The 27,151-nt window shown below is 44.9% G+C and overlaps 1 protein-coding gene across 3 annotated transcripts in view; it reads right to left on the minus strand.

Annotated features, from left to right (window-relative positions):
* KIF13B (kinesin family member 13B) overlaps positions 1–27,151 on the minus strand; it is a 124,882-nt gene that overhangs the window by 23,862 nt on the left and 73,869 nt on the right. Inside the window, exons 30-34 of one of the 3 annotated variants that reach the window (XM_048517214.1) lie at positions 26,476–26,553; positions 25,084–25,137; positions 22,094–22,114; positions 14,517–14,622; positions 13,026–13,159 (exon numbers count right to left, since the gene is read on the minus strand). In XM_048517214.1, the coding sequence (XP_048373171.1) occupies positions 13,026–13,159; positions 14,517–14,622; positions 22,094–22,114; positions 25,084–25,137; positions 26,476–26,553 (393 nt within the window). Of the gene's footprint in view, positions 1–13,025; positions 13,160–14,516; positions 14,623–22,093; positions 22,115–24,172; positions 24,302–25,083; positions 25,138–26,475; positions 26,554–27,151 lie in introns of those variants that run through there. The other 2 variants (XM_048517223.1, XM_048517233.1) reach the window with 2 other exon arrangements.

The following is a 27,151-nucleotide window of genomic DNA, read 5'->3' on the forward strand; positions in this document are numbered from 1 at the left end:
GATCTTCGTGTAACTAGCAGATTGACTTCCGATGAATCTACTTTATGTACCTAAAAGATGAATTTCTGATTAAGCTGTTTATGCACTGCTTAAATTGGAGGAATCAAATTGTCGCACTGCTGCTGCTGAATATGTTCAAATGAGAGTGCCCTGTGAATGGTAAAGCACCTACCTTTTTAACCCGTTCACTCCCATGGTCATGCATGTTTCTTGTTCTTGCAAATGTATGAAGGCAAATGTATGGTTGAAGAGAAGGCTACCCTGCCCTGAAGAGAAGACTGAACACATCCTTTCTTCCTGCATTCTTAATTGACACCTACTGGTATCTAGTGAGAGCAGCATCACACTCTTTCCCTTTATCTGTAAAGTGGCTTTAGTTCTGCCTTTGGTTACAACTTCTAGATCAGGGGTCTGCAACCTGTGGCTCTCCAGATGTTCATGGACTACTACAATTCCCATCAGCCCCTGCCAGCATGGCCAACTGCAGTCCCCTGTTCTAGAGTGTCAGAGGTTGATGTATAACCAACATGAAGTTGCCTCATACAGGCTCAGCTGTCTTATCCAGCTTACTATTGTCTGCTAACTGGCAGTGGCTCTTTCCAGGATCTTAAACAGAGATGGGTATTTTGGGATACCTGCTACCCAACAGCCTTCAGATAGAAATGCCAGAGATTGAGTCTAGGACCTTTGGAGTGCACCACTGAGCCACAGATCCAAGGCACAATCTCAAGCCCAAGCCACAGTCTGACAGCATAATCTTCTTCACAGTAACAATGAACATAAATGGCATGGGAGAGGGAGGAAACGGTATTGTGTGAGTTATCCTTGAAGCCTCAGTCCTGCCCCCCAATTTGTTGAATGAGCTGTCTTCTGGTTCTGCCATCTCTGGGCTGCTACAGCAAATTTCTCTTAGCTTTTTCTTCATCTGGAGATTTATTCAACATCAGGTTCTGCAAGAGGTATTGAAGAAATGTCTGCATGAAGCTGCATATACCGACTATCGTTCCTTCGAGACCTGTATTTTTATTTATTTTCTTATTAATAAATGTCTGTTCTGCTTTTCCATCAGTGCAGATCTCCAAGGTGACTTACTGAATCTATTAAACAACCCTAATAAAACCAGTTTTTAAACCGGCAATTGGGCACAGGGAGAGTTAGTAGAAAAAAATCAGGTCAGCCAAAAGTGTGGAAAGGAACAAAAAATGTCTTTAATTGCTGTCAGAAGACTTATAGAGCAGGCATCTATTTGAACAATGCCAAGGAGGCAATCTCACTAGCTGAGTGCCAGCCAAAAGAGAAGTCTGGATTTATACCCCACTTTTCTCAGCCATAAGGAGTCTCAGAGTGGCTTACAAATGTCTTCCCTTCCTCTCTGCACAACAGACACCTGGTGAAGTAAGTGGGTCTGACAGAGTTCTGAGAGAACTGTGGCTGGCCTAAGATCACCCAGCAGGCTTCATGTGGAGGAGTGGGGAAATAAACCGGTTCACCAAATTAGAGACTGCCGCGCATGTGGAGAAGAGGGGAATCAAACCTGGTTCTCCGGTTTAGAGTCCACCTGCTTTTAACCACTGCACATACTGTCGTTCTTCATTGTGGCCACCTGCCTGTCTTCAAAAGTTGCAGCATACTCAGGCAGCCTGTGTGTAGGCAGCATCATGTAGGATCATGTACTCAGTTAGATACCATTGTTCCAGGCAAGCTTCAACAGTAATTCCCCCCCCCCCCCGCTCCTTTTATATCAGGGTCCCTCTCTATCGATGGGACCCGCCGTTTCCCCTCTTGGGGACAGTTTTACATTTGAGTTTCGCTGGATGCCTTCTACTCTTAATTTATTGTATTAACCACTGTTTTTAAAGGGATTTAGCAGTATAATTGAATTGATGGTGCTTATGTTGTTGTAATTTACTTGCTGAACTTCATTTCTTTTGTTTGGTTGTATTGTGATTGAATCTTCTGTTGTACACCGCCCAAAGCCCTTCGGGGATAGGGCGGTATAGAAAAGCAAACAAACAAACAATAAATAAATAATTGGTAGCTCTTTTAGTTGTTCCTGAGAAGAAATTGGTAAATACCGGCAAAGCATGGTCGAAACCTAGAAACTCTTGTTGGGGTTTCTGAACAATCTAAGGTTGCCTTGCAAATAGTGCATTGCAGTGATCTAATCAGTGTTGTCTGTTAGGTCAGACAAAAACTCTACAAAGGCAGAGAGGAGGCCCAGTTCCGGCAGTCAGAGATCCTTTAACGGAGGCTTTCTGCATGCAAAGCATGGGCTCTGCCTTTGAGCAGTGGCCTACCCTATCTGAAATGTGCATCGCTTCTTCTCCCACTCACAGACCTGCATGAGAGATCTCAGCAGATGCCATTTTCATCAAGGTTAGCAACCCGCCTTTTTAACATACAAGCCATGAAGGCAGAGATTCTTAGGAAGCTGAATTCTACATTCTTATTTTCACAAAAGTTCAGCTTTAGGGAGTATTGATGATAAGTTGATTTACTGTAGTAGACAGATTTGGAACTGCTGAGTGTTTTATATGATGTCTGGGACATTGACAGCTTGTCAATTTCATTGAATATGTTAAGAGTAATACACAGTAATAAATGGCTTTGGCTGTAATGGGGTTTAGATAATGTTAGTGTTTTGAGTGGGATCTAAGATGAAATATTTTTCGGTTAGCCCATTACCAAATTTGACCATTTGCCTCTTTCAAAAGGTACCTTGAGATCAGCTTGTGTTTCTGCACCCAAACATGGGTCTATCAAGTTGTGTTTAGGGATGCGGTTACAAAATGTGAGGGCATCTGACAAATTTGCCGTTGCTGACCTTCTGACATTCAATTAGGAACCTACGCATGAAATTAATAGATTTTAGTTTAATGAAGCCTTTCCAGATAAACAAGGTAAAATAGTTGCAGAGATTTGTGGGGTATGAAGTTATCTAGCTAAAAGAGATTTCTCTGCTTCATCACAATGAAAATGGTTTTGGCGTCTTCCAGCTTCCTGTTTTCAGCAGATTTGATTTGGAAGCCATTCATCCAACACAGCTTTTACATAGTGCCTTCAAAATCATAAGCGTGCTTAGTGATTCCAGTGGAGTTGACTGGAGCTTCCAGTTCCATCGCCAAACGCTTCTCATATTTCTGACATCCTGCTTTTAATAGCCTTTGGATATGTTTGAGGCCTCTGAGATAAAGGCAGTCTAGAAATTGCTAATTCAATTTCAGAACAATCGCGGCACAGCCAATACATACTCTTCTTTCTCAGCAGAGCTTTTGGTGGTATGAACGTAGGATCTCTGTTGACATGAAAATTAACTTGCTGGATCCCTGACTACAGGTCCATCCAGTTTCCAGTAGTGCCCTGCTGTATGCCTCTTAGAATTCACAAGTAGCACATTAATCCGATGAGCATCCCCTATTGTTTTCTACCAGCATCTGGTATCCAAAGAGTATTCTGTGAACTTGATGGTTCCATTTATCTGACGGTCTACTTGCTGTGTATGTTGGACAGAAAGCAGCAGTGGCGTAGGAGGTTAAGAGCTTGTGTATCTAATCTGGAGGAACCGGGTTTGATTCCCAGCTCTGCCGCCTGAGCTGTGGAGGCTTATCTGGGGAATTCAGATCAGCAAGTACACTCCCACACATGCCAGCTGAGTGACCTTGGGCTAGTCCAGGGGTAGGGAACCTGCGGCTCTCCAGATGTTCAGGAACTACAATTCCCATCAGCCTCTGTCAGCATGGCCAATTGGCCATGCTGTGGGGGGGGGGGGGGGTGGGGGGGGGGGGGGGTGGGGGGGGGGGGGGGTGGGGGGGGGGGGGGGTGGGGGGGGGGGGGGGTGGGGGGGGGGGGGGGTGGGGGGGGGGGGGGGTGGGGGGGGGGGGGGGTCGGGGGGGGGGGGGGTCCGGGGGGGGGGGGGGGGGGGGGGGGGGGGGGGGGCGGGGCGGGGGGCGCGGGGGGGGGGGGGGGGGGGGGGGGGGGGGGGGCGGGGGGGGGGGGGGGCGGGGCGGGGGGGGGGGGGCGGGGGGGGGGCGGCGGGGGGGGGGGGCGGGGGGGGCGGGGGCCGGGGGGCGGGGGGCGGGGGGGGGGGGGCGGGGGGGGGGGCGGAGCGCGGCGGGGGGGGGGGGGGGGGGGGGGGGGGTGGGGGGGGGGGGGGGGGCTGATGGGAATTGTAGTTCCTGAACATCTGGAGAGCCGCAGGTTCCCTACCCCTGCTCTAGTCTCTAAGGTGTTACTGGACTCAAATCTGACTGTTCTGTGGCAGACCAACACTGTAACTCACTGAAACTAAATACTAAACCAGACTGTATAAAGAAGAGGTTTGGATTTATACCCACTTTTCTCTGCCGTAAGGAGTCTCAAAGTGGCTTACAAGCTCATTCACTTCCCCTCCCTGCAACTGACACCTTGTGAGGTAGGTGGGGCTGAGAAAATTCTGAGAGAACTGTGGCCGGCCTAAGGTCAACCAGCAGGATTCATGTGGAGGAGTGGGGAAATAAACCTGGTTCCTGAGATTAGAGTCTGCCGCTTTTAACCACTACATCATGATGGTTCTCTGCTCCTTTTGTTTGTACTACCTGTCCACAAACTTCCATGTCAAGCTTCTGCTGGTAAGTCCCTTACTTTGAAGTCTACTAAATAAAAGCAATTGCAAAAGCCTGAGTGCTGTAGTTTTGTAAGTGCAGACTTACCAATGTATCTCACTCTTGCTTCCCCTTAAAAAGCCTGTGCCAATTTAGATTTCCTTGCATCTTCCCCTCAGAATTCAGTCCCCTCTATCCCAAAGTCACCCTGACCTGGTTAGCCCCGGGCTAGCCTGATCTCATCAAATCTCAGAAGCTAAGCAGGGTCAGCCCATGCAGTATTTAGGCGGGAAACCTCCCAGGAATACCATGTTTGTGTTGCAAAGTCAGGCAATGCCTGGATGTCTCTTGCCACGAAAGCCCTGCGGGGTTGCCGTAAGTCAGATGTTACATGACGGTAAAGGGGATAAAAAATCCCAAAGTCATTCTTAAAACCTCAGTCCTTTTTATTTGCTTTTTAGCAAACCATCTTAGGTTTCTATGACACCCAAGCACATCCCGATAATGGCACAACGGCTGACCAAGGCAGCGACTCAGCACCGAAAGGAAAGCCATCACTTCCGTTCACAGCAATAAAATTTCTTGGCAAATGCTACACAAGTATCACTTTGCCCTTTCAAAAGCTCTGTTTTATAGCTGGCAATCTACTTTAGTCATTACAATTACACTCCCACCAACTTGTTAGCGAATATGCATGACTTAATCTACCTTTCCGCATCAAATTGCAGGGTTTACGCATAGGCAGAGGCGTAGCAAGGGGGGAAAGTGCCCGGTGCACTGGTGCATCCTCCGCCTCCATCCCACCATGCCCTCGCCATGCCCTGCCATACCCCCAACGGGGCGCTTGCCCGGTGCGTCGTGCACCCCCCAGTCCCCTTGGAGCTACACCTCTGCGTATAGGAACCCATGAAGCTGCCTTAGACTGAATTCAGACCATTTAGTCCATCAAGATTAGTTCTAATCCAGTTGGCAGCAGTTCTCCAGGGTCTCCAACAGTGGTCTTTCCCATTGCTTACAATCTGATCCTTTTAAACCTCAGATGCTGGGAATCGAACTTGGGATTTTCTGTGTGCCGAACAGAGGCTCAGTGACCCACGGCCCCTCCCCCAGGTTGGTTTCCCAGTCAATCCCTACACTAACTTTAATTTATCCTTTAACTTGGATTAAACAATTTGGATTACACATTCCCTTCTTTTGCTGGATTCTTTTTTAAAAATAAAATTTTATTAACTCTCAATAAAAACACAAATAATAGTGTAGAAGAACAAGAAAAAGAAAGGAGAAAATCAGAGTAATTCAATATGACTTCCAACCTCCATCCCTACATCCATCTGTGAAATATATTCCATCTCGCTGACTAACATATGTCATCACAATAATAAATTCATGTCCTACACAAAATCAGAAAAGAGGCTGAGCACATCACGGCTTTCTTCCCACCTTAGTTGTTACTTGAACAGCACTTTCAATTCTAGCTGTTACTTCAACAGCACTTTCAATTCTATCAACCTCCTCCTTCAAATGCACCTTTTCCATGAGCATACAATCCCCTAAGCTCCTCTTTCCTAGTTCTGTAACATACATGTATAGATTTAGGGCGTGGTCACATACTATGGACAGTTTTGGTTGCCATAGAGTGATGAGGGGTGCAGAAAAGGGCAACGAATATAATTAATACCCTGACCTAGATAGCCCAGGCTGGGCCAATTTTGTTAGAACTCAGGAGCTGAGAAAAACTAGCCCTGGTTAGTACTTGGAGGGGAGACCACCAAGTAAGTTCGGGGTTACTTTGCAGAGGCAGGCAATGGCCAATCACCTCTTGCCTTGAAAACCCTATGGGGTCACCAGATTCCGCCTGTGACTTTATCCAATATGATTAATAGGTTGGATTACCTTTCTTGTAAGAAATAGATAAAGAGTTGGGGGCTCTGAAGTTCAGAGATACAAAGACTAAGGGTAGACAAGGTAGAGATGTGTACAATTAGGAATGGGGCGGAGAAAGTGGATAGAGTTGCCCGCCCCCATCTTCAGTGGTTCTCAACCTTCCTAATGCCGTGACCCTTTAATACAGTTCCTCACGTTGTGGTGACCCCCAACCCTAATATTTATCCATTTTACAGATGGAGAACACTGCAGAGAGTCTTATGCGACCCCTGTGAAAGGGTCATTCGGCCCCCAGGTTGAGAACCACTGTCCTATAATATTACATGAACACTTGAAGCTGCCTTATAGTTTTTTCTACCAACATCAGTATGATCTACTCCAGCAAGTAATGGCTCTCCAGGGTCTTAGGCAGAGGTCTTTCACATCAACTACTACCTGATCCCTTGAACTGGAGTTAACGGGGACTGAAAGTGGGACGTTCTGCATGCAGGAAAATGCTATATCACTCAACTGTGTCCCCTTCTAGAACTTAAGATACCCAATGAAAACAGTTGGCAATAGATTAAAAAAAAGAAAAATGAAGTACTTCTTTATTCAGCACATAATTGAACTTGTGCCATTCACTGCCACAGGATGCTAACTCAATCACTAACTCGGCTTTCCAAAGAAACAGGCAAAGTTATGGAGGACAGAGCCATGAACAGCTATTAGTCACAATGCCCAAATCTTCAGAGGCAGTAAACCACTGAAGACCAGTTCTGAGGGGAAACAATTGAACAGCCTTCTGGAGTCATCTGTTGGCCAATGCATTAACAGGACAGTGGACTCCTGGACCACTCATCTGATCCAGCAAGGCTGTTATTGTGTTCTTGACAAGGAGCGCTCACATTCTCAGAAAGTCTCTCTGGGCAGCTGGGAGCTTTTCACAGCTATGCTCAGGAGTGAAGTCAATCCCTACATACTCAACTACGGTTGCACTCCATATTGCTTGTCTGAAATCTATAATTTGATACTCAGAGTTGTCCTACTCTTTACAGAGGAGTCTTATTTTGATTCTATTTTGTTCAGAGCTCCTTACAAAGAAGCACACAGTTGCTAGCCAACTGTTCCTCAGAGACATAAGAACCAGAAACATTATTAACTGTGCAATCCAAACCTGGGGGTGGGGTGGGGGAGAAGCACTGGAAGCAGAAGAAGGGTTGTGCCAGCGTTCGTGCCACCAGCACCATACAAGTGGCATCGACACCAGCACAGAGAGACTTACCTTGGTGGCTGGCCGCTGCACCACCCAAACCCAGAGGCTTGGCCCTGTGGCAGTGGGCCTCTGCCGGAACAGCCTCCGTCAGCATGGAGGGGGGCGATAAGAAGGGCCAATCTCAACTCTCAACCTCTATCAAAAAGCAATTTTGTCTGCAAGTGTTTCAACTAACTGTTCAAGATGAGAGCAGCTCCGAGCAACAGAGTTCACTGACAGTTGAAAAGTGTGTGAACTCTGAGTTCACTTGCAAGCTCAGCAAGAAAAGAGTAGTGATATCATTGCTACCATTATACCACATACGACTAATCTGTATCTCTAGATGCCAGGAATCAAAACTGTGCACCACCTACAAGCAGAGCTTGTGCCAAGCTAATGACCCAAGCCATGCCCACTCTCCTAAATAGAAGAGATTAATGTCTCCCCCACCACCGCAAACGTTCTCCTCTTTTCAGAGTTCGCCCCATATTTCTATTGCTTCCCTCACTGAGATATTTGAAATGCACTGCATAGCCACCCCAAGGCAGGCTCCTCTCAGTGATGTACTGGAAAGAAAGCTGTCCTTTGGACTGGAGGTTCTGCCGGGAAATTCTGGGGGCGGCCTCTGGGCAAAGCTATTTCAGCATGCAGGAAAAAGCATCGCATCAATATTACACATATTATCAAGTATTATTCACTGTAGATTTAAACGCAGATTCCAGAACTGACTTCTGTTCAAACTGCAAAATGGGGGCACTATTTAAAGTTATCAATACCCACGTCTGAGTGAATCCCACTTTTTGTTTATTAAAGGGTGCCAAGTGTTTTCAACTAATGTGATTTACGGGAACATCAGTTCCAGCAACAATGGTAAAATTTATGATGTGCACTTAGTGTTGTGTATTGCCAAATGGAAAATGAACGTCTATTTTTAAGTCATGATTTGATGTCTCATCCCTCAGCCTCGACTTCTCTCTGATGAGCCCTGCAAATCTGGGTGGGGAAAAAGCCCCACTGTTCAAGAGGGAGAATGGAAGGCTTTCACGGTGGGAGTGCGGAAGGGATGTAATGTGTGAAATTTCCAGGGACTTCTGCATAGATCAAAGACAGGCACTGAGGACCAGCCCTTTGCAGACAGGGAACCTTTATTCTGGAGAAACTCAGAGCCTTGGGAGAGAGTAAATAATGAAGTCATAAACACAGATAAATTTGACATTATTGACTAAAAAGTTCAGGAAAAACATCCTTCCAATTTAGAGAAGGAAGAAGAGGCAGATGTAGTTTCCAAAAACAAGAAGACATACTTTAGGAACTTGCGGAATTTACTTGCACCTCTGCCAGGGAACTCAAGGCATCTTGTATATAATCTCCAGGTGTCCTGTTTCAAATCCCCACTCCACCATGGAAGCTCTTTGGGTGAGCTTGAGCCAGCCTAACCTACCTCATAGGGTTGTTGCGAGAACGGATTGGAAGAGAAGACAATGACGTTAGTTGTCTGGGGTCCCCACTAGGGAGACAGGCAGGGCATAAAAGAAGTAAATGAAATAAATATTGGTACAGTGGGAGGGTGTGTGATTCATTAATGATGCTGAAGCTAAGGTCAGAGACCCCTTCCACATATGCAGAATAAGGCACTTTCAATCCACTTTCACAATTGTTCGCAAGAGGATGTTGCTATTCCACAGTAAAATCCAGCTGCAAAGTGTATTGAAAGTGTATTGAAAGTGCATTATTCCATATGTGCGGAAGGAGCCTAAGTCTGGTCAGTGAGCACCGGGATGGGACTCTCCAGTCTCCATAAAGTCTACATCTGTTGGCTGGAGTGCCATTATAGAAGAAAGATGAGGTAGAAATGCAAGTAATAAACACTGAATCTTAATCCCTGCAGTACTCAGAGGAAAGAAATGAATCTGTTGGTTGACAGGGTTGACAGGAGAGCACAGGGAGACTGATAAACTATTGAGTTTGAATCAACAAGGATTCAAAATCCTGCAGACACTGTTCAGTGCTTGCCCACAGAACTGGCACACACAAAGAGGGCAGAGACCAGTGACCTGGAGCTCAATGAGGGTCAGCTGCATAACATGGGAAACTGACAAATGGAGCCACCAGGGATGCCGTCATCTTTGCTAGGGTGAATCGCCTTATACATGCTTTCACATTCATAATTACTACAGGGAGGCTACTTTAAGAAGAAGAGTAGAAGAAGAGTTGGATTTATATCCCCCTTTTCTCTCCTGCAAGGAGACTCAAAGGGGTTTAGAAGCTCCTTTCCCTTCCCGCCTCACAACAAACACCCTGTGAGATAGGAGGTGCTGGGAGAGCTCCAAAGAACTCTGACTAGCCCAAGGTCACCCAGCTGGCGTGTGTTGGAGTGCACAGGCTAATCTGAATTCCTCAGATAAGCCTCCACAGCTCAAGCAGCAGAGTGGGGAATCAAACCCAGTTCCTCCAGATTAGAGTGCACCTGCTCTTAACCACTACGCCACTGCAGATGGCATTACTGAATGCACAGTGGTTCACTGTGAAAATGGAGCAACTTCTGGAACTTGAAGCATTTTAAAACATTTGCTGTGGTGTGCTGAAAAAATGTCCAATACACATGGAGAAAAGCTGCACAGAAACAGTCGGCTGGGTGGGGTAAGGGATTTCAAGGCCACCATTAAAAAGACCCAAAGAGCAGTACATGGATCTCAATTACAATACGTTTACTGCCAACAACGACTGCATCATTTATTAAGTATAGATATTAAAGGTTAAAGAGCCTAGATGGGATGGGTGTGTTTAAAAAAAATATCTAAAACTGTTTGGAATCTTCAGCTGGTTCAGAATGCAGCAAACTAGACTGCTCTCAGGTATGAATTATCTAGAACAAATTTCCCCATTACGAAAAGCACTACATTGGTTGCCTATTAATCTCCGGTCCTATTAAAAGTGCAGACTATTACTCTTAAAACCCTACATGGCTTGGGACCAGGGACTTAAAGAACCACTCAGCCCCACCCGACCTGTCTGCTGGCAAACTCAGGATGGCTGCTGGCTCTTCTCTGCAATTTGAAGTAAACATAAGAGCAACCCTGCTGGATCAGACCAATTAGTTCCAGAAATTAGGGTGGAGTAGCTAGCTTCAGAGACATATTCTTTGGGTGACCTCTCATGTCATGCACCATTCTCCCCTTGCGTGCGTTTGGGACTTTAACATACTGGGCGGAAATCGTGGGTACCTGGTTAGGTACGTTTACTGAATACTGTTTGCTAGAAATTAATGTGGAAAAGGTCTACTAGAGCAGCTCTTTATCTGGTTGCATCAGCAAAAGGCTTTTGGGGGAAAATAATGCAAAATGCAGCTATTTCAAAACTTCTGATTAACCAAATAGCTGAACAAGTTACCTGAGATACCACTGCATTGTCATTTCCTGACAGCTAGCCCATTCCTGACCCCCTGTGAGCAACCCGCTCATGACTGATGTTTGCCAGCTGGGGTCTGAAGCACCTTGATGTTTCTTTGCCAGCTTCATGAGCATAGATGCTGTTGCGTTTATTAACATGCACCCCCTACGCCTAATGTTAAAGTTAACCTTTACAGGGTTATTACAATAAAAGTTGGCATCAAAATGCCATTATTTGGCAGCATTCCCTCTCTGAAGCAGGACACTCACAGAATAAAATGACACGCTTTGAAAAAGAGCTGCACCGTGAAGTGCATCTTGTGATTCCACCTGAATCTAGAGGTTTTGGATTCAGAATCTGCATTTGTAGCAAAAGGGCAAGGCACGCCTCAATAAACACGTCATGAAATGCCAAACAGCACCGGGTTCAGTTGGCTGTTATCACAAAACCTCAGTCATTTGCTACAGCATTCACAAGACTGGGGGACTGCACCCCAAATTAAAAACTCTTAAGTAAAAGAGAAGGTATGAACCTTTGGGGATGTTTTCCAGATATTGACTTTCCATGATCTTTCGCTTTGAGTCAACATGACCCCAAACACTAAGATGACCTTTAACCCATATAAGTTACTTTTTACAGAGTTATGTTGGAGTCATATTCTCTCTCATTTTAGTTGTCCATTTGTTCTGTTCTCAAGATTTACTGCTGCTTACAAATAACCAGCCTTGGGTTGAAAAAACAAAGCATCTATTACATGTTGTTCAGCACTTCACATCACAAGTAATCTCTTATCATAACGAAATCAGAGAATTTTCCTACATTCTCAATGCACTCCATTAGGGGATGGATTCACACAGTAATTTCTGTCCCCTCATCAGCCATTTCTGCAGTCTCAATATGGATCCCAGTCTTGAACTGGGCCAGTAAACCAAACCCAGGAGGAAACATTCACTATACCTTATCTCACAGAAAGATAGAACCTCAATGATGAATTAATCCACAGCTACTTCCTGGACCTTGTTTTGTATTGAAAGGAGGTGGTAGCCATCTTAGGGGATCAGGAAAAAATGATGAGATTGGAAGGTTTCAGTTTGGAAAAACCAATGGGTAGAGAAGAATCCCTAGGTGACCCCAAGCAGAATGCAGTTTAAACTGCTGTGATAGCCCAAGGCATTCCAGAGATACAGGCATTTTTACCCGTGGTGGCCATTTTGGAAACATTGGGGACCTGAATTTTTAAAAAACCGATTCATGTGGGAAAATCCCCAGGGGGCCCTGAGCAGAATGCAGTTAAAACCGCTGCGACAGCCCAAGGGATTTCAGAGATGCAGGTGGTTTTATCCGTGGCGGCCATTTTAATATCGGGACTTGTTTTCTACAGCGGATGTACACTACATTCACTTCCCTCGAGCAACACAGCTTTTGCTTTTTAGCTTTTGGTAAGACAGAGTATAAACAAGACTGCACATAACTTGCCCCCGCTTAAAAAACAAAACAGCTTCCACAGTTGGGAATAATGTTGCTAATTCAAATCAGAACATTAATTCTGTGTGATAATTTGAAACACGAGAATTTGGTTGAGAACTCCTCCCCTACAAATCTGGTTCACTCCTAGACATGACTTGGCAAATTAATAGTAAGGACAGTAATAGTGAGGACAGTAAAAACTTTTGCAATGTACACAACAGCAACCTCCAATTGCCATTCGTTTGAATCCACAGAAGTGCAAACAGTCTGGGCTGCTGCTGCTTGCTGTTTCTATCTCTTATTGTACTGTGGTTCTAAAATTGTTGTTCACTTTTGTTTCTTTTTGTTCTGAAAGCCACTCTGACTATTGCTTTGAAGGAGAAAAAAGGGATAAAAATATCCATATAAATAAACAGCCTCCTCCCCATTTGCCCCTTAATTATCTTATATCTCCCATGTACCATTATTACCTGCTGGGCCAGGGGAGATGGTTGCCTGCCCTTTTTCTCATCCCTAACAGGAAACAGAGATTTAAGCAGCTTTGGCATCTGAGGCACGAAAGACTTCACAGGATTCAAGTATGAAGCTGCCAGGCTGCTGAGTCCTATCAATAAAAAAAAAATCAAACAAAAATAATGTAATTAATACGACTTCAGATCTTCTTCCCACTAAAGACCAATGATCAGAGGTGGGATCCAGCAGGTTCTCACAGGTTCCCGAGAGTAGGTTACTAATTATTTGTGTGTGCCGAGAGGGAGTTACTAATTGGTGATTTTGCAACGTGATTTTTGCCTTAGTTGCGCCCCTACTCTCAGCAGTAGTGTGCAGAACTTGAAGCAGTCTAGCAGGAGGTGCACCGGCGTGCGTGGCAGCCTGTGCCTGCGTGCATTCGTTTCCTGCCCAAGGACTGGCGCAGCGGCTGCGTCCTTGCCACAGCTCCTCCCAGGAATGCCCCGCCCCAGAATGCCCGGCCACGCCCCTGTCATGCCACGCCCAGTCCCATTGGCGCTACACCACAGTTTGAATCCCACCACCATGGGAACCTGTTACTAAAATTTTTGGATCCCACCACTGCCAATGATGCTCTCAACATCTACCCTCAACTGTTTCTAAGCCACCAGGGCTGATTTTACTAAAGGTTTCTAGAGTTCCAAAGAACCCACATTGTTGCAAATGAGGACGGTTTACTTCTGCCACATATTTGTGTTTGCCACGTATGCAAAATGTTCATGTTTGTCACATCCTGCAAAACCCCTTGAACCTTGAGAGTTTTCTTTGTCTAGAAAAATAATTCCAGAACAGCAGCCATGCAAATATGCTGCAGTAAAAAATAAATAACCTTTAAACAGCAGGGTCAACATCTATTAGTGACCCCGCCCTCCAAGACCATAACTTCATAATAAAAGTCTGCCTAGTGAATCTGATGAAGTGGCCTCGTCCACAAAAGCTTACGCAAGAATAATCTTTAAGGTGCCACAAAATTCCTGTTTATTGTTTTAATCTGTGAGGAAAGATGGGGGAAGTGTTCAGTTTATAAGGCAGAGGAGGGATAGGATAAAGGTTTATAAAACTATGATCAAGGGATTAAAACCCAGGACTAGCCATCAAATTTGATGAACAGTAGACTCCGAACAGACGGAAGAAAGCGCTTCTTCACACAATGTAGACACAATCGAGAGGAGGTCACTAGGTTAGATAGATTTATGAGAAGTTTAGACAAACTGACAGGGAATACATTCATCTGTTGCTGTTCTCCATGACAGATAAATGAAATCTTTAGATATAGGAGCGGAATACCCTTGAACACTTGGATCCTGAGGAAATGAGGAGGAAGGTTGGTGTGGGGCTCCTGTCTCATGCCCTGCTTTTGGTTTGCCACTGTGGGAAAAGAATACTAGCAACAAGCAACTAGATTAGAAGGGCCTTTGTCTGATCCAGAGGAGTGCTTCTTATGTTCCTACCTGGGTCATTGGAGCCATTTTTCTGAGCAGAGGCTGAGAGGCTCATCCGGGATTTATTGGAATGTGCTGAAGACTGTGATATGTCTTGCTGGCTTTCCCAACGACTCTAGAGCAAACACGTAAAAGGGGGGAGGGGAGGGAGGAAGAGAGGAACATTCAGAAGTAACACTCAGGAAGGGCACGGAAAAATGCATATTGATTGATTTATATACTATATCCTATTTATGTCGGACAAATAATACACAGAACAAGCAAGCGAGAAAGAACAGAATCCTTGCCCCAGAGAACCTCCCAGCCAATGATGGAGGAGAAAGACATAGATGCCAGAACTTTGCTAAGTGCGAACTTATCCCTTCCATTCGCCTAGCGCCTGTCAGTCTCCCTGCAGTCTGTACCCCCACAAAGAATGACACCAACAAGCAACTCTTTTTGAGAAAAACAAAACAAAGGCAACCTGTATTGTAGACTATTGAGATACGTTTGATCTTTGCAGACTATCTACTGCAACAATGATAGTAGGTGTTGCTTTTACTGCGCTATCTTCTTCCTTGGTAATTCTACTTTGTTCATTATTTGGAGCAGACCTTGCTTCGGGCAGTTTGTTATTCATGCTGTTTCCTCAGTTCTGCAATCCTAGTCCTACTGCATTTTTCAATGAATATTTGACAGTTTTGGATTGTCCTGTTTTATATGCTGTAATCCACCTTGCCTCTCAGAGAGCCAGTGGGCTATAAAGGAAATAAGTTTTCCTTTTTGGCAGTATTGCTTTTCTGTTCCTCTGAAGCAGCTGCACTGAATACGCAGACCAAGAGAGAACGCTGCTAGATTTACACGTGATCTGCAAAGACATTTATTACGACTAGTACTCTTGGGAAATCTGCTTGCAGCACAAAACGGATAAACGGTATATGCACTGCAACGGAGGACTTTCGGGCCTCATAGTCCCAGCCTGCAATGAAGAGGTACACAATCAAAGCACTCCCGACATATGCTGATTCAGCCTTTGTTTAAAAACTTCCAAAGAAGGATACTCCACTACTTTCCAAGGCAGTGAATTCCACTGTTGAATAGCCCTGACAGTCAGGAAGTTCTTCCTTATATTCAGTGGTGGGATTAAAATAATTTAACAACCAGTTCCGGTGGTGGGATTAAAATAATTTAACAACTGGTTGTATACAAGCACCATTTTAACAACCGTTTCTGCCGAAGTGGTGCGAACCTGCTGAACCCCACCACTGCTTATGTTTAGGTGGAATCTCTTTTCCTTCACCTTGAATCCATTACTCCGTGTCCTAGTCTCTGGGGCAGCATGTTACTGTTGTTTAATTAATGCCTAAGAATATGGGACAATAAAGCTTAAAGACCCCGGCTCTTCTTAAAGCCTTACAGACAAAGGATAATGCTATATTGGACCTCTAAATGAGGAAAATTTAGATTCAAAATTAGGCAGAGTTTGGTCTGGAAAAGGCCTTCCTCTGTCATTTGTGCTGTAACTTCGGGAATGTGGATTTAAGCAGCACTAGATACAGGCCAGAGACTGCAAAAAAATGTCTGTGGGCTTCTAAAATGAAGCACCAAAAGGGAAAGAGAAGGAGCAGGAAATCTGCATGTACCAAGTGGACAAGGAAGATTAAGAGCTTTAAGAAAATCATGACAGGAATTGGATCTTTGTCCCGAAGCAGAGTGAAAGCCAAAGGACAGAGTCTTTGTGGAACTTCTCAAACCTTTCTCTCTTTCGGATCTGCTATTGATTTCTGTGCCTTAACTTATCCTATCTAATGACAGGCTGTAAGACAGGCTGTAACAGAGGCTCGGCTAATTTGTCGCATCTCAGCGATCCTGCATCGGTTTAGAAAGCAAGAATCGCACCTGACAAAAAATGACATTGGTTCCTTGGTTTTCTATATAATTATCTGTCAGGAATATCTAATATCGAAGTGTTAAATAAGAATGATATCTCGCTTTTCTATAGAATTACAGCAGTGGAAATGACTTTAGCTGAAAGCTGGAAATTGCCAAAGATTTCGACTGGGGAGGAGTGGCTGAATAAAATTTGGGAATTTGCGGAATTAGATAAGCTAACTAAAATGTTGACAGAGCTAACGTTAGAAACATTTGAGAAAACATAGTCTCCCTGGTTAGAATTTATGAAACAGCAGGATGGCTCAGATTTACTCTCAGCTAGGTTTACGTTTTACAATGAAGAGGATATTGATTCTAGAGCCATGATGGTGAACCCTCTGTTCGCAGTCTGGGGGTCCACCTGGATTTGTCTCTCTCAATGGAGACCCAGGTGGCCCATACAAACCGGACTTTACATTTTCCATCTTAAACCAGGCCTGGCGGCAGCTCCCCTTCCTCTCCCAGGCCCGGATCTGGCCACTGTGATCCATTACAGCGGTCACCTCAGGCTGGACTATTGTAACTTTTCGCTTTATGCGCCCGGCCTTCCCTTGCGTTTGATTCGGTTAAAACTGGTCAACATGCGACGCTTGCGCCTGCTCACAGGCCTTCAGAAGGCTATCCAGCCTGTGTTGCGACAGCTGCATTGGCTCCGGTTGAATTCGAATCATCTTCAAGGTGTGGGTTTTGACCTTTAAGGCTTTCTGCGGCCTGGGACTCGTGCCTTCGGGGACGCATCACCCCATATGTCCCCAACTTCGGCCTCTGGCTCTGCAGAGGCCAACTTACTGATGGCCCCGGCCTCTATGTCTTTAGCACTCCGTGGGCCGGACCTTTCACGGCACTAGCTGACCTGGTGGAACACCCTTCCTCAACTGGCGGGCCCTCGCGGAACCTGGGTGAGTTCCGCGCAGGGCCTTAATGAACTGTGTTGTTCCAGACGCTGGAGTGTCCAGCTGCTGACATGAATTGCCCCTGCCCTGCCCCTAGGGCAGTTACATCAAAGATCCCCTCATATTGAGGGGTCCTGCGTCCCCATGGGGGTAGGTTTTTAAATTGGGGTCGGGCGCCTTTTATTATGTATTATGGTTTTCTTTGTTTTATGAGTTTAAGCTATTTTATGGATTACTATTAATGTTTGTTACCGCTGTTTTAAAGATTTTTGAAAGTGACTTGTTTTACCCTGTTTTATGCTGTACACGCTTAAGAGCCCTAGAGGATGGGGAGGCGGTATAAGACTAATAAATAAATAAAAAATAAAAATAAAATAAATAAAACCTTTGGCACTCCAGATATTATGGACTACAATTCCCATCAGCCCCTTCCAGCATGACCAATTGGCCATGCTGGAAGGGGCTGATGGGAATTGTAGTCCATAACATCTGGAGCGCCAAAGGTTCACCACCACGGTTCTAGAGGATATGGTATTAGTTCAGTTTGCTTTCGGTTCCTTTTTGCATTTATGATTTTGTGTAGGATATGAATTTATTATTGTAATGGTATATATTAGTCAGAGAGGTGGACTATAAGATAGTTATTTCACGGATGGACATAGAGATGGACGTCGGAACTGATATGGATTGCATTTTTTATCTTATTGTTCTTCTTGTACTCTATTACACGTATTTTTATTTAGAATTAATAAAACCTTTACAAAAATAACATTAGTTCCACTTGAAAGTTATTGACAATAGTTATCAGAAGTTATCTAATGAACCTCTATAGGCAGCAGAAACAGGATTCTCCATGTCCAGTAATGGGCAGCTATGGAGACCTGCACTTGATAGATCTGTTTGGACATCCTGCAGAAGTCAGCACTCTTTGGGGAGAACCTGGGCTGAACTCTTTACCATCCCTCTGAGCAGCGTGAGGCTGAGAAAGGCAGTGCAACCTTACGAGGCCCCATCACTTCACACTCTTGAAAAAGACCGTAACCAAGAATGGCAAGAAAACCTATTCATTATTGTTGGGGGGTGGGGGGGAGAGAACTCCTGCCAAATAACTGGACATCAAGGTCAGACTTCATTAAACTAATTCTCAACATCCACTTTTACGAACATCATGCTTTCTGGCTCACATTGGAGCACAGAAATCTCAATACTTTCTAAATGATTCTTTTGTTCATCGCCCACAAAGGTTGTGCTATTTGCCTTTTTCACACACACACACACCCCACCCGCCTGATTAGCAACATGCCCAGGGGCAAACTGCATTTGGCAGCTTTTCTTCTCAGGCCCAGCATCACCAGCAGTGCCCCCCCTCCTGCCCCCATACCACCTGCTTGCTACCTACATATAGTTTCCTCTACAGTTGCTGTTTTCACCCTTGGCTGCAGCTTCTTGTCAGAAAAATAGCACATTACAATTACAGCTTTGGGAGGGCCAAACTCAGCTTAGAGAGCAGGAAGTGCTGGCATGTTATCAGGGCTTTCAACACTTCCTATTTACAATGTGGAGACAGAACAGCAAGGAAGCACAGGCAAAGGCAACACAATCCTGAAGGCAGTATCGCATCTTGGCACATTGCAAGCACATGCCGAAATTTCTGCTTCCAGCAGCATCCAGGATAGTCAGTGCAAAAAACAAAACAAAACAAAACGTCTTATGCCAGCCCTTCTGAGCTTGCAGCCCTTGTTTGATTTCAGGCACACCTCAAAAGACCAATTCCATTGTCTGCTCTGATTTAATGACATGCACACTGCTTTTTAAAAAAAGTATTCCAAATCCCCCTAAACTGATTCCAGTTTGCATGCTCCTTTACCCTTGAGCAAGCGAATGCTTAAGGTATCATACAGTTGGAAGAGACTCCAAGGGCCACCAAGTCCAACCCCTTGCAAAGCAGGAACACACAGTCGAAGCACTCCTGACATATGTTCATCCACCCTCTGTTTAAAAACCTCCAAAGAAGGAGACTCCACAAATCTCTGAGGCAGTGAATTCCACTATCGAACAGCCCTGATGGTCAGGAAGTTCTTCCTTATGTTTAGGTGGAATTTATTTTCCTGCACCTTGAACCCATTACTCCTGGTCCTAGTCTCTGAGACAAGCTTCCTCCCTTTTTGACAAGGCATCCCTTCAAATATTTAAACATAGCTATCATGTCTCCCCTTAACCTTCTCTTCTCCAGACTAAACATCCCCTATCTTTGTGTGTGATATTTTAAAATTAACCTGGATAAACACTAGTGCGCACTGGTCACTTGTAAGAGAGGGAAAGTGAGCTGAAAACTGCAGCAAACTGCGCCTTTTTGAAGACAGAAAAAATCCTAACAAAAAAAAAAATCAAGTGATTTGGGACCCAGAAATCTGGGGAAAGAATTCCGACGGGGTAAACTTCAAAAGTATCCCTACCAGAAATGTAGCCGGAAAATTCAAAGTTTGCACTGACCTCCATCCTAAATAGCTTATGGGGGTGGTAGGGGATTCAGCAGAAGCAGCTAGTTTATAATATTTTTAACATTTTAATCTTGTGAGATCCCAATCAGATGGACAAGCAACCACTTTACTCATCAAAACTCGGGTCGCTTACTGTCTGGTCACTAAATTGCTCTTTTAAAAAAGAAGAAAATACCTGGAACTGCTGCTGGTACATAGAGGGAATATCACTTTCATGCCCTGTTTGTGGGCTTCCCAAAAAGTATCCACCTATTCCACTGTTAGAAACAGAAGGCCAGACAAATTGCAGCTTGGTCCAATTCAGAAAGTCATCTTTATAAGGAATGATCACAGGCAAGGCAAGTCCAGGTTTTGCTCTGGATCAATTTTTGGCATGCTACCCAGCTGCCTACTGTAATGGAATCCCACTTTTAAGCACCTTTCATTTCAGTGCTGTGTATATGGCAAAAGAATATCTAATTTCATCAGCCTGAGGTTGGTGCATCGGAAAAATGACTCCAAAACTGCTCTCACGGGTTCTGCATTCAGAAACACTCACCAACGTCTTGTTTGCTAAATATCTCCCTCTCGCCAATGTTGATATCACACACATGTTTTAGCCCTTCCTTCTGCATAACATTGTCAGTAAGAAAAAATAAAATAAATCACAATTGTATCTGAAATGTCTCCTGTGATGTGTAATTTTCTTCTTTCCTGTCCCTGAAGCTCTGAAGGACCAATAGGACTGCAAACGGGCATAGCATCCACTGGCACAAAGAACTTGTGGCTCACCAAGTCAAATGCAGCACACTTAAAATGGTTGGCAGTCTACTGGCGGCTTGATGCATTTCCAGTTCAGTAGAGTAAGTTGTCTCGTAAGAGTGAGATCACTGGACTACTATGACAGGCAGGAAGTCTGCACAGTCTCGAGTACCGATTTTTCACGTCTGAATCTGAGGTATGATCCTATTAATTGGTAATGCCCAGGACAAGACTGGGACCTTGTACATGCTCTATCACTGCGCCAGAGACCTTTCCCCTTGTTTTGGTGCTTGTCTGAGATAGCAAAACTGAAGGGTCATAGGGTATCCTGCACAATCCCAAATATAGCCGAGCACGACAATTGGCTCCGTGGATCATAAAATATACAGGACTTGAGGCTGACCAAATCAGGCACTGCTCATACTGAGGCCGGATCCACTGCAAACTGGTGCCAGTACTGAGTTAAGCCCTGTGAGGCATAGAGAAAGGGCTGGGAAACAAGCGTTCATATATGCCCCTGCAAATGAATTCACAAGACACCTAACTCACACCCTACACTGTACAAAAGGACTTATGATTTTCATCATCTCTTTGGAGGCCAGGGAATGGCTTTTTGAAGCTCATGACCTTTCAGGCCAATAACAGAACCAAACGGGAGTGCTGAGACTATGGGATTACATGGAATTGTTACTTATGCATACGCAGTGAAAGCTTTGTCATGCACTATTTACAGGAGGTGGGTGGGTTACCAGTTAATCAATTATGTGGAGGTTAACAAAGCTTTTGCTCAGCTGGCACGTTACTCAACTGAGCTTTCTGGTTAACTTGCATTTGCTCACCATCATGGTGTTAACACATTCACATATTTGCAAGTTTCTTGCACAGATGCCCTGTTTCTCTGGGCTTTGGTTATTCTCCAGAGCACTGTCTCTATTAATGCATATATCTCAATGAATGAATATCAGCAGACAGTGGTTCTGGTGGGTTTTCCGGGCTGTGTGGCCGTGGTCTGGTGGATCTTGTTCCTAACATTTCGCCTGCATCTGTGACTGTGTCCAGTGAGAAGGGAATGTTCTCACTGGACACAGTGTGTAACAGACTTTGGACACAGTGTGTAACAGACTTCCCTCTGGGATACACCTCTGAAGAAGCCAGCCACAGGTGCAGGCGAAACGTTAAGAACAAGATCCACCAGACCATGGCCACACAGCCTGGAAAACCCACCAGAACCAGTTGAATCCGGCCGTGAAAGCCTTTGACAATAAATCAGCAGTAAGATCTCACCAACAACAGCTCACAAGCAAAGAACTCTTAAGCAAGCAGGCTTAACAATGTAAACAAACAGCAAGCCCAGGGTTAATATCACACCTCACAGCTAGCTGAACTGTGGATAGGGAGGCAAGAGAGCACAACAGCTGCATTTCTTGGTTATAAAGCAGGTTATAAAGATTAGAGCAACGAGGTTTAGGGTAGAGAACTCCAGAGTGGGATAATGTACTTATTTATCCCATTCATTAGGTGGACCTAATGAATTAGTTACCTCTGCCGGGACCTTTGGACACTGATACATGCAATGAGGGATGGATACCGTTGAAGGGGTTGAGAAACAAACATAAAAAAGAAAGAGAAACAGTGAAAATTCAGATTAGGAATGATGCTCTCCACTTAACAGTGCTATATATTAAAAGGACAGTTTGTGTTTTTCATGATGGCTGCTCAAGAGGCCCAATGTTCTGTTATCAATACCTGAAAAGCAAGAAGTCAACCAAAGGAACAGCTTACCACCAGCATTGCCTACGGTACCGGCACTGGTGAAAGCAATACGCTCAACCAATTGAATCCACTGGATGAGTTCACAGAAAGAGCTGGAAGAGCAAATCTTGCCTCACCTTGCTCCTCTCAAGTATGCCATGAAGCTCTGGCACAGCCTTGCAAGGAAAATGAGTCACAAGATGGGGGGCCTGCAGTGATGAGGGGGAATCAAGTACAATCACCTCTTTCCCCCTCTTCGGCTGATGCAAGCTGTGACTGGAAGTGGTAAACAAGAGGAGATTTGACTTTACTCCTCCTCCCTCCTCAGTGCAGCGTCTTCTCCTATGGCTCACTGCCCTTGTGGAGTTCCCCTGATCCTCAGCACAGGAACAAATGGGAGGCTGCTTGGGGAAGAAGATGGCAAGGAAAGATCCACTAACATCCACTCTGCTAACACCTCCTGTGACTCCTCTGGTGCATCCAACCCACTGAACACCAAATCCAACTCGATTCACTGATTTCAACTACAGCAGCTGCTAAATTGTGGTAATATTGCATCCATTAAAAATTGTTCTTGAGCTCAAATCTGTTTTAGAAACTTCATGCCATTTATTTATCTCAATATTCCTCACTGCTTTTACTAGGTTACACAACCCAAACTGGAATTCCTGAGATCAACAATATAGGAGTTCTTTCCGTTGAGAAAAATTTCCCACTTGCTGGCTACATTATTAACAGAATCCACCATCATACAGAGAGTTTCCTCTCCCACTCCAGAGACAATGGCAAACACGATTGACAGGTGCCATGAATCAACTGGGGGATGGACCCAACTCATAAGAACATAAGAACATAAGAACAAGCCAGCTGGATCAGACCAAAGTCCATCTAGTCCAGCTCTCTGCTACTCGCAGTGGCCCACCAGGTGCCTTTGGGAGCTCACATGTAGGATGTGAACGCAATGGCCTTCTGCGGCTGTTGCTCCCGATCACCTGGTCTGTTAAGGCATTTGCAATCTCAGATCAAGGAGGATCAAGATTGGTAGCCATAAATGGACTTCTCCTCCATAAATCTGTCCAAGCCCCTTTTAAAGCTATCCAGGTTAGTGGCCATCACCACCTCCTGTGGCAGCATATTCCAAACACCAATCACACGTTGCGTGAAGAAGTGTTTCCTTTTATTAGTCCTAATTCTTCCCCCCAGCATTTTCAATGAATGCTTCCTGGTTCTAGTATTGTGAGAAAGAGAGAAAAATTTCTCTCTATCAACATTTTCTACCCCATGCATAATTTTGTAGTGGTGAGCTGCCACGTGGTGAGCTGCCACCTCCCAGTACGACTGGAAAATGAGAAACTCAGCACAGGAAGGACCAGTAGTTTCAGTCTAGTTGTGTGGGAAGGGGTGGGTGTGGGTAGTCAGCTTTGACAAGAACTTTGACAAGCTTTGACAAGAAGTCCTCTTCAGTCCCAAATGCTTGCAGCTGCATAAGAATGTGAGCGCAGCCCTATCTGATCAGACCAGCATCCCATATCACATTGTTGCCTTGAAGGGCGAACAAACATGTCAAAGAAGCCAAGGAGTTTTCCTGAATTTGCCTTCTAGCATCAATATCCAGTTGTCTACCGAGGAGGCCTCCCCAATCTTTTAAATCCCCATTCAAAGGCATCTATGCTTGTGGTTGTCACTGTGTCCAATGGCAATGAATGCTACAATTTAATTACTGATTGAATACAAAACACTTCCAGTTAATGGATGCTGAGAGGTCAAGCAGGCTGCAAGGCCCAAATCCTGTTTACTCCAACAGAACTTAAGCTCCAGAATTGTGCCGGAAATGATTTCTTCTATATATTGTAAAATGACCTTGGCTAGAGACATGAGCTACAAGATCTGTTATGCTCCATTAACAATCAACAAATGAGCTAGCTATATGGCCCTCAGAACAGTCTGAAGGTCTCAAGCGCAATGTATCTTGGTCCCAAACTAGGGCAGTTTAAGTCTGAAATGAAAACAAGGAAACAAACGGTGTAGAGGGAAACAGATTCTTAAATAATTTTTAAGACAGCTCCTCTGCGTTTTGAGTGTAGCTTCATCGGCAGGATCTTTCAGATTCTTTTTAATAAAATTCCCATGCATGCCGTAAATCTGGTCAGAACCCGAATGGAAGACTACCTGGGAACTTCCCATGTGCATCTTTCAGTTTGGAAGGACAGTGAAAAGAAAAGAATATATATAAAGAATATATCTAACACCATGCAGAAAAGATTATCTTTCTTCAGTGGGGAAAAAATATCAGGGAAATTTATCTTCAAAGCAACGCATAAGTGTCTTCCACTGAAGAAGAACAACCAATTGAAAGACAATATATATATCTATATATCTTAAATTTCAGAGGCTCAAATAGACATGGCAGACACATATTCTGAAAATTGAACCTTCCGGCACTGAAAAGAGGTTCTGTATCTTGAGACCACAAGCTCATACTAAGTCCTTCTTGCCAGTCCACTTTAACAAAATTGTCTGATCCAAAGCCAATAATTTAGTTTAAAACAGGATCAGGGAGGAAATTTCTGAAGTCATCCAATTCAGTTTTTTAATGTAAAGCTTGACAACAGAGAAGCCCAGCTTTGCTTATTTCTGAAGGGGAAAATGACATGCTTCCTACAATGACCTTTCAGGAGAGTGGGACAGCATCTACACAGCACAATTCTTCCCAAGGAGGGAGGCTGGACCCTTTAAAACCTTCTATGTACTTCCATTAATAAAATCCTTAAAACTTACTTTGTAAGTGGCAAGGCTATATGGTGGACTTAGATCTTGGCGACTTGCGGAGAGCTGCAAGAATGAAAACATAAGGGGAGAAACTTAAAAGGGAGACCCCCTCCTAAGAAACCCAATGCAGATGCATACAGAACAGCAAAGCAAGTGAAGACCAAGATGGTACACCAGAAGCAAAAGGTGAATTCCAACTGCATTTTGCACTTCCTCCATCTGATAATCCAGCATTGTGTTTGACAGCTTATTAGCAAGAAAAAGGCTTCCCCCAAATCATATCCAGCTTATCTAACTGTCCTAATAGCAGCTATGCGCGACTCAGCAATGAACCTAAAAGGATGACAGTAGAACTGGTATCTGCAGGGCCCCCACAGTGGCAGGGTGCAGTGGAATGCCAGACAGCACTGATCCCAACTGAAGAGCTGCCATCCACCTTGTGGCCTCTCTTTCCCCATCAGCCCTATGAGATGGGCATCGAGTCTCCACTGAAAGGTATAAACCAGGGGTCCCCAAACTACGGCCCGGGGGCCAAATGTGGCCCCCTGAAGGCATTTATCCGGCCCGCCAGGCATGGCGGCGATGGCTCCATTCATGTGCAGTGGGGGCTCGAGGGAGAGGAGGAACCGGCCCCAACGGCTGTTGATTGCAATTACATGATGGCACCCCCAAATCTCCATGAATTTTCTGACCCAGAGTTGGAAACCTTACATGTGGCAACTCCTGCTCCGCCCTTCCCTCTCGGCTACTCCATGTGTTGCTCTCAGGCTTTCTGTTCCGCCTCACTCCCATTGGCATCAGCCAGGCTGGTGAATTGCTCGCTGGCTCCTAGGGAGGAAGAACCCAGGAAGATGCCTGATCCTGGGTTAGATGGAATGCTTCATTGGGAAAATTCTGCTTTTTTTTTTACAGGGGAAGGTATTTCACAGCATCCCCAACAATATTTGGAGCCCACCCTGTACTTGACATACTTTGGTCACTGTTCTAAAAATAGACCATGACAGAAAGGCTGAAAGGTGAAATCAAACATTTTACAATCATTTGTGCATAGGAATTTGTTCATAGTTTTTTCTAGTCCGGCCCTCCAACAGTCTGAGGAACAGTGAACTGGCCCCCTGTTTAAAAAGTTTGGGGACCCCTGGTATAAACACATGAAGCTGCCTCATGGTGAATCAGACCCTGGATCCACCGAGGTTCCTATTGCCTACTCAGACTGGCAGAGGGTCTTCCAAGTCACACGCTGAGCTCTTTCACATCACCTGCTACCTGGAGATGTCAGGGACTGAACCCGGAACCTTCTGCATGCCAAACAGAAACTCTGCCGCTGAACCAGACCCCCCCCCCCAGCCACCGCCCCCCCCCTACTTCCCAGCAGCTTTAAGCACAACTGTGGGCACTCACCCGATTTACATTTGGGGAACTGAGGCTCTTTCTGGAGAGCTTTCCTCTGCTTGTTAGCTGTTCCTTGACGGCCACCTCCTGGAAACAAATAATCATCAATCATAACAATGAAATTGTGAGAAAAGACAAGTTTTGAGCTGTATAGGTTGAATACACTCTCCCTTCATTAATTTTAGAGCAGTGCTTCTCAGGGTTCAACTTGACAACCCATAAAAGATTCCTGACTGGATCTCCCAGAAGCTTTAACCTATTTTAAATGAAGTCAAAGTATACTGCCCACTCCCCAAATCTGGATCAGAGCCATGGGACTGGATGGGAAAGGATAACATCCCTGCCGATACCAACTCTGCAGCTGAGATGCAAATAGAGATCCCCTGTGGTCACTTGCAAGTGAAACTGAACACTCTGAGAGATCAGGTCATTCAGTGTCTGATCTCAGCTAAGTAAGCCTCCATCTTGTTTAGCTAACCCACTCAGCTTATTCTGATATATATATATATATATATATGGACTCTCCTGTCCAGCATCAAACACCCTATTTGTAAAACTGTTTTAATTTAGGATCTCTAGGAGCAGCAGTTGCATAGTGGTTAAGGGCAGGTGCATTCTAATCTGGAAGAACCGGGTTTGATTCCCCGCTCTGCCGCTTGAGCTGTGGAGGCTTATCTGGGAAATT

Source organism: Sphaerodactylus townsendi, linkage group LG01 (assembly GCF_021028975.2).
Source record: "Sphaerodactylus townsendi isolate TG3544 linkage group LG01, MPM_Stown_v2.3, whole genome shotgun sequence".
In the NCBI taxonomy this organism is placed as follows: Eukaryota; Metazoa; Chordata; class Lepidosauria; order Squamata; family Sphaerodactylidae; genus Sphaerodactylus; species Sphaerodactylus townsendi.